The 8,428-nt window shown below is 41.6% G+C and overlaps 1 protein-coding gene across 1 annotated transcript; it reads right to left on the bottom strand.

Annotated features, from left to right (window-relative positions):
* Window positions 1–2,211: 2,211 nt before the first annotated feature.
* On the bottom strand, window positions 2,212–6,674 carry LOC118380709 (iroquois-class homeodomain protein irx-1-like). Its single transcript, XM_035767690.2, has 4 exons — window positions 6,200–6,674; window positions 3,806–4,796; window positions 3,316–3,391; window positions 2,212–2,583 (listed from the first exon to the last, which is right to left on the bottom strand). The coding sequence occupies exons 1-4, from the start codon at window positions 6,443–6,445 to the stop codon at window positions 2,526–2,528; spliced, it is 1,371 nt and encodes a 456-aa protein (XP_035623583.2). The 5' UTR covers window positions 6,446–6,674; the 3' UTR covers window positions 2,212–2,525.
* Window positions 6,675–8,428: the final 1,754 nt, after the last annotated feature.

Raw genomic sequence — 8,428 nt, 5'->3', positions numbered from 1 at the left:
TTGCTGATAATATAATGAATTGTGTTTTTGACAGAAGGCACAACAAACACATCTGACCCTGTCCTGCCTTTACCACCCCTGACCTGGTTAATTTTATAACAGGCTTTTAACGGCGTAACTGTTTAGCGAACTGCCATCAAAATGTCACAAATTTATGCGCATAAATGTTCCTCTCCTTGAGAGAAGTCAACGTTTACTGAAAAATAAAGCCACTTTGACCCCGGAATTAACACGGTGGAGACTGCTGCAGTGCGCACTGAGGTGGCCTAGATCTTCATTTGATTAATTCAATTCTGTTAGACCTCCGTCACTCTGCCTTGCTCTTTGGAAAAAAATACTCAAATAAGTTTTCATTGCGAAATAATCTCTCAAGTTTACTAATATAGGACAACACCAATCTTTAGTCTTTGTAAAATGATTCGAAAACAAGTATTTTAAATAGCCTGAACGCTGAATGGAAATGATTTGACCCTCACAAGCAACGGGGCAAGGGAAAACGGTTATGGTTTAAAGTCTATATAGAACATATGTTTCCAATCTTCTAAGAGTAATTATATTCTAAACTTTATCTGACCACACACACTGTGAGATAGTTTATTTTATTTAACCTTTATTTAACTAGGAAAGTCAGTTAAGAAAATACATTCTTATTTACAATGAGGCCCTACCCCGGGCAAACCCGAACCCGGACGACGCTGGGCCAATTGTGCGCTACACTATGGGACTCCTAATCACGGCCGGTTGTGATACAGCCTGGAATCGAACCAATGTGTCTGTAGTGTATGACACAAGCACTGAGACGCAGTGCCGTAAACCGCTCCGCCACTTCGGAGCAAATAAAACGTTGATAACATATAATCTTTTGACTCATATTATTGGCTAACTTTGGTTGCTTATTCGAAGTTGTAAAAAGTTCCAAGTTGTCAAGTGTTTCTAGAGTTTAAAGTGAAAATATTTTGACTTGGTCTATATTATTTATCTGTAAATGTACTGAAGCCTATAGAGGTCGCTGTGATACAACAATAGACAGGCACCGAGCCAGCCGATACGTTCAGCCTGCCATACCTCCAAACAGCGAATACAACATATATTCGTCTATTGCAAATACTACAATAAAATATTCAATTGAACCATTTTCAGTAGGGATGTTGACATTGCGTTATCCCCACAAAATATGTAACAGGAAATGTAATTGTTATAAAACCAGTTTTAGGTGGCTATTATTGGTTTATATTTGTATAATAGTAGTTTTAATTTGAATGAAACCTGTTAATATTATCGTGTTTAATGTCGGCCTAAGATATCGTTCTGATTCTGCAGTGAAGTCTGATCGTTGTGGATCCACATTACCACCGTTCATTCCAATAACCAAAACAATGTTACACTTCAAATGACATCACTATAATCCTTGCAGTTGTTCCTCACCGTGAAACTATTATTAAAGTGATTGCATAGAATGAGCTTCCTTCAGTCCCAATAACTTTTCCGATCACATGTAGCTGGCCGGACCCCAACACAGTTAGTAACCCTGCTAACAACGTCACCTGACCGCTAACCTCTCACTATTAATAATATATTACCGAATCGACTTCTCTTTCTGACAGATTAGATTTTAACCATTTGATTTTGTTTGGGCAGGGCGTTCCCACATTATTACTTAATGATGCTCCCAGCTGCTTCTGTCCATTTCCCGGCACCAGCAACCATCTGGCCGGTTATTAGCACCTCAATGCGTCGACGCTCCCTCCCCATTTAACTGGAGAAAGTGGAATAACATTAGATGAGAGGGTCGGTATTATCCGCTGCTTTACCCGCTCGACCCTCTCTCTCACAGGGGACGAGGTGCGAGGCGGGTTCCTCTCAGCTGCTAATGATTACATTGGAATGAAACGTCTTAGCGTTAGTTATGATAAGACATTTACCCTGACGGATGTGTGTAGTAATACTACTACTGCTACTAATAATAATAATAGCAATAATAATAATAACACTAACAATAATAATAATGACAATATTATTATTGTTATTATTATTATTGTTAGTGTTATTATTAGTAATAATAATTATACTCATAATAATCTACTAGGTTGAATCAAATTGTTGAATAATATTGTGCAACAGAGAGCGTCCCCTGTTCTCTAAATATGTCACCGTGTCAGAGCTGTTTGATCCAGAAAATACAGAAAAAAACCAAAAAGATCTATATTCTGATTTCTCAATAATTTCATTTAGTTTATTAGACAAAATATACGATCTGGACAAATGTCGTCAACGCACTATTTACACATGTAAATCAGTGTATGTACAGAGCAGAAGAAAGACAGAAGGAAAAGACTACCAAACGTCCCGGGGTAAAGAGCAGGGAATAACAGGCGCCATTATTTACAACAATAGACAAGATCCTGCCACAGGAGTTTATATCAAATGAGCCATTTGCTCTTGAATGCTATGGTGAATTAAGTTATTTCTCATTGTCCTTTTCTGAGTGCGTACAGTATTTTTTTCCCCAGGGCAGAATGTCTTGATCAAGCCGAGGAGAGGGCCGTTAGAACCAGCTGCGGGGCTTCTTGCTGAGTCCTGGGGCTGAAAGAGCACAGAGGAGGACGAAGAGAACAATGAAAAGACAGAACCGTTTTTCTATACAATAGAATAGTATTTTCAAGTAGCCTAGTCACTGGGTCAACATACAGAACATGTCATCTAGGATTCTATATCTCTTCAAGTGTTCCTGCGACGCGTTTTTACCTATATCAGGAACTTGTATTTAAAGCATATCATTTATGACACGAATGATTGATCCCACGTGTGTATAATACATGCCAAACCACACACACAAACAGGCCGTCATTTGAGGATGGTACTGCCAGCAGCGGCCTAGTGCTAACAGTGGGAAGAAAGAGGGTCTGTGTAAATGTTAGCACTCCAGACGGGGAGAAGTCTTCTGCTAGAACGCTCCCCAGGGCCGGGCTGCTCCCCGGGGTCTTTAGGGAAGCCGAGCCCCAGACAGGTCCCGTTTTACGGGGGACTTGATAAGTAGTCAGCCTCCAGAGGGAGGGAATTAGGAGAGGGGGGGGGGGCGGCTGGAGCCGAAACCCCGTGTCACCCGGGGGAGAACAACTCTTTTTTAGAAGCCAGACCCATCTCTCACGTCTGTCCACCAAGAAACCAGTCCCTATACCTTCTAACAGCCTAACCACAACACACCGCAGAATGGCACCATTTTGGAGGAAATCATTTGATATTACAATATTAGAATATCAGTCTTACTGTTATAATTTAAACTGCGTTTAGCCAATGATTCAAACAGCGTCTTACCCATCATGAAGGGGTCTGAATGAGGACTTCAGAGATTGCGTTGGAGGAGAGACACTTCTTACAACGTTTTCACGGTCTGAAATAAAAGGATTTAACTCATTACAAAATTACCAAAAACATATATTTTATTTTTATTAAATACCCAAGTAATAACTTAATGCTGCTGTGTCATTGTTATTATTATAATGATCATTATTATAACAAATAATGTGGGTGTGTGTGTGTGTGTGTGTGTGTGTGTGTGTGTGTGTGTGTGTGTGTGTGTGTGTGTGTGTGTGTGTGTGTGTGTGTGTGTGTGTGTGTGTGTGTGTGTGTGTGTGTGTGTGTGTGTGAGTAGACATTTTTAATCGTTTTAAAAAAGTACTTTTGGACAAAATACAATTGATAGGCTATGCATTCTGCATTAACAGTATCTTCTATGATTTTTGCTTCCCAAATATAACAGTAAATAAAGCTTTTGGGCAGACGATCCTAACTGGTGCAGACCTACCTATGTGCTTGGGGCTGAGTTGTGGCGAGGCTCCGGGCGACACCAACACCGAGGCCTGCTGCTGCAGCTGGGTCTGTAAGTGGAGGTTATGATGATGGTGCTGATTAACTCCTAGAAACGACCGGACATTGAGCAGAGAGTTCTGCCCCAGGAAAGCTCCGTTGGTCCAGTTGTGGAACTTGCCTATCTGACAGGTGTATAGTCCGTGAGAGGGCAGGAAGGCTGGGTGTTGCATCTGAGGCGGGGTGTGACCGGTAGGGCCGGAGGGAGACGTGGACTTGACAGAACTATCAGGACTGGTAGCCGTCTCAGCTAACGACCAGATTTTAGGCTTATTGTTCACTGGGAGCTGAAAACCTCCCTGTCTGTCCGGGGACACAACTCTGGTGTTGCTGTTGCTATCAGAAAGTTCCTTCCCGGAGGAAATTGAGTTCTTAGATTTGTCGAAGGCCTCGTGCTGCAGAGCGAAGGCCCGCCGTTTCTCTAGACTGTCCAGTTCTCGGTTTCGCGCTCTGCCCTCCGGTTTATCATCGTCCTCCTCATTGCTCTGATCTCCATCGTTGTCGTCTATCTTGTCTATATCGATGCTCTCTAGATCGATCTCCTCCTCGTCATCGTTCTTCTCCGCGTCTCCCTCGTTGTCGGAGCCGAAGATGTTTCCATCCTCGTCCTCTTTACTCCTGGCTCCCCACGTCACCTTGTTCTCCTTCTTCAACCTCCTCCTGGCGTTAGCGAACCAGGTGGACACCTGCGTCAGGGTCATCTTAGTAATGATGGCCAACATGATCTTCTCTCCCTTGGTGGGGTAGGGGTTCTTCCTGTGCTCATTGAGCCAGGCCTTCAGCGTGCTGGTACTCTCCCGGGTCGCGTTCTTGGGCCTGGCCGGGTCCCCGTACTGGAACTGACCGTAAGGGTAGAAAGCTGGCGAGGTGTGGGCCGCGAAGCTGCCGGGGTGGACGCCAGGACTGTCCTTCAGCTCGTACTGGGAGCCCTGGAAGGATGAACAACGCCACAGGATTGGTTAATATGTTGCTTAGAAACACGTGAATTTCTATAAATTCCTAATACCACGCATATATTTCGACATGAATAGTATTTAAAAATGGGCCTACTCGCTTGGATATCCCTGTAACTCGTTTATGCCACTCGTTTATGTGAATTACAGTTTGGGATTAATGTCCTTCAATAACGTCCAAAAGTTCCGAAAACTATAATACTCATAACTGATGTATTATAATTAAGCCTTCATATAGAGTATAGCTATACACACACATATATTCATGATACGTTTTGGCGTTTTAATTACTGAGGTGAGTAGAACTACTTTTAATGCGTTTGACCGAAATGGTGTCAGTTGCCACTGCGGCCTAGTCTGTTCCTATTGTTATTTAAGAAATACTATTTCTGTATCAAATACAGATGGAAGTAAGTATTGCAATTGTTAAATGAAGTGTATTTTGTAGGACAGTATAAAATGTCAATGTCAACATGATTGTAAATGATTTATTTGACGCAGAAGGAGAAACTGTGACGTCTGTTAATTAAAGAAGGCCTGGACACGCTGCCGGGTGCTGTAGCGATGAACTGCATTCTTTTGGGAAGTATGTGTAAATGGTTATTTTTACATGTCAGGCTATAAACCTTAAAAATATATATTTCATAAATACGTACGTCTTACCCTCAAATAATTTTCCTCGAAATGAATACAAGAAAGTAGAACTATGTTGCGAGACAGAATGATAATATAATGTCTAGGTCATTGTCGAGGCCTGGACTATGTTTTGACGTAATGGTTTTGTTTATATAGCTACTATTATTATTATTATCCTAACAGTTAAATGATTTGTGTGCGTGACAAATTCATTCAAAGGCCTTTGTTGTTTCGATTCACCAAAACGAATAGCTGTCTTTAGTGAAATTTCAGAAGCCGATGACCAATGCTATAATAATTAAAATCAACTAAACTATATCATTTGTGTCACAAGCACCATTGTCTCGACTAAACGCTCTTTTATAGTAAATAACGTCTCCCTCAAACCGAACGGCACACAGGTTTTCGTCTCGTCTTGTAGATCAACACTGATTTGAATGCAGCTGGAACAAACTCCCACTTCAAACGACTAATACACTTCCAAAGTGATAATGAATACAATGAACATTGCTCCAATATTTAAGACGTGTAGATAAAAGTTAGAGATGCATTGTCATTTCTTATCAACAAACTTTCGGAGAGCGCGAGTATATGCAACTTGCAAAGAAAGCGCAGAATGAATAGTTCTCAGCCGTCTTTTCACGTGCTTTTGTTTCCCAGGCAAAATAAGTGACACACTTTGACGTAAAGCAACCATACAGACCACTATAATACAACACCAGAAGTATAGAAACAGCCCTTACCATTTGAGAGAACAGAGCCAGGTCAGCGCTGCTGTAAGGAAGGAATGCGCTGTAGTTGTGTGCAGTGTAGGGGTTTGCGTACATGCCCAACACCGAGGTGACTGCAGCCGCAGCAGCCGACTGGTTTCCCGCTAACTCAGAGCTCCCTCCCCGGGACGACGGAGTCAGGACCCCCGGGCGATCCCCGCCGTACACCGCTTGGGAGGCACTTAAGTACTGAGGGTAGCCCAACTGGGGGAAAGACATCCTCTCCGCCGAGTCGTATGCCAAAAACACGTCGGAACACGAGACGCGAAGGGTAAAGGAGTCAAAGAGAAAAGTGTCCAGGAAGCACAGCAGCAATAGGTCACAATGGTTCTTCTGTTATATTCTTTCAATCTCAGCTGCTCTCTTTCGCTGTAATACCGTTGGATGTGATCACGTCAACTATTGAGCTCCAACTGATGTGCCTCTGCCCCCAGGTCTCAGCCTGATCTCTCAGATACAATTTCTGAAGTTTATGCTTTGATTGGCATCCCACTTGAGCTGCAAGCTCCTCCTCGCCGGAGCATGTGGCTAGAGCATTGGCTGGGCCGCTGTCCCAGTGTTGGGAGTATTGTATGTTAAAATGTTTAGCATTACAGTCCATTCACTGAAGCTTTGATTGTTGTATGACAACCTGTCTACACGAGTTTTACAGCTGTCCGACATAGTGGGATAAAGAGCACAAGGAGCAGGGAACTTCCTGAATAAGTTCAACTGCCATGGTCCTTCTGTAGCTCAGTTGGTAGAGCATGGCGCTTGTAACGCCAGGGTAGTGGGTTCGATTCCCGGGACCACCCATACGTAGAATGTATGCAGACATGACTGTAAGTCGCTTTGGATAAAAGCTTCTGCTAAATGGCATATATTATTATATTATTAACACAGAACAGTACAGGAGGGAAATGGTGGACTTGTTCTATAGGACTTATTCAGGACATTTACTCTCTCATTTAGACATTTTTTACAAAGTCTGTCTATAGGCTATTTTGGGAGTATGCAATTTTATTGAGTTTATATTCTATTTTCTATTTGTTATTTATATTATGTTATTATTCTGTCCAATCTCCGAATTGACGAACGTGGAAAATGACATGAGACATGGAACGGGGATGTTGTCGATCATTTAGAATAAAACCTAAAATCACAAGTTGATTGACATAACGGTCAGTCGGCCACAGGTACAATTCCCCAAGGCGTTATGATAGTGTGTCATGTCATGGTAGTATTATTATATAGCTTTGGGATGGATGAAGAACATGAACTTTGTTAGGCTATAGCGAAGTGGATTGAGACATAGTGTCATCTTACGCAAGCTTGTAAATGTTGTCACTAATTGAAATTCAGCCCTGCTGGTGCTTATAGAAAATGCTTAACCTTCATTCTGTTCTTAGCCACCCCATCCCACCCCCTTCACGTTATTTTTGTGTGTGTGCTTCTCTGCCTGTGTGGTGATGGGGGCTTAGTGTTTTCTATCAGACCAACTTAAAGCAGATAGGTAGTTGTTTGTAACAGATAGGTAGTTGAGTGTAACAGATAGGTAGTTGTTTGTAAAACAGATAGGTAGTTTGTAACAGATAGGTAGTTTGTAACAGATAGGTAGTAGTTTGTAACAGATAGGTAGTTTGTAACAGATAGGTAGTTTGTAACAGATAGGTAGTTGTTTGTAACAGATAGGTAGTTGAGTGTAACAGATAGGTAGTTGTTTGTAACAGAGGAGGTAGTTTGTAACAGATAGGTAGTTGTTTGTACCATATAGGTAGTTGTTTGTAACAGATAGGTAGTTGTTTGTAACATATAGGTAGTTGTTTGTAACAATAATAACAGATAGGTAGTTGTTTGCAACAGATAGGTAGTTGAGTGTAACAGATAGGTAGTTGTTTGTAACAGATAGGTAGTTTGTAACAGATAGGTAGTTGTTTGTAACATATGGTAGTTTTGTAACAGATAGGTAGTTGTTTGTAACAGATAGGTAGTTGTTTGTAACAGATAGGTAGTTGTTTGTAACAGATAGGTAGTTGTTTGTAACATATAGGTAGTTGTTTGTAACAGATAGGTAGTTGTTTGTAACAGATAGGTAGTTGTTTGTAACAGATAGGTAGTTGAGTGTAACAGATAGGTAGTTGAGTGTAACAGATAGGTAGTTGAGTGTAACAGATAGGTAGTTGTTTGTAACAGATAGGTAGTTGTTTGTACAGATAGGTAGTT

This window comes from Oncorhynchus keta, unplaced genomic scaffold, assembly GCF_023373465.1.
Source record: "Oncorhynchus keta strain PuntledgeMale-10-30-2019 unplaced genomic scaffold, Oket_V2 Un_contig_5161_pilon_pilon, whole genome shotgun sequence".
NCBI lineage: Eukaryota > Metazoa > Chordata > Actinopteri > Salmoniformes > Salmonidae > Oncorhynchus > Oncorhynchus keta.
This window is presented reverse-complemented; position numbering and strand designations above follow the sequence as displayed.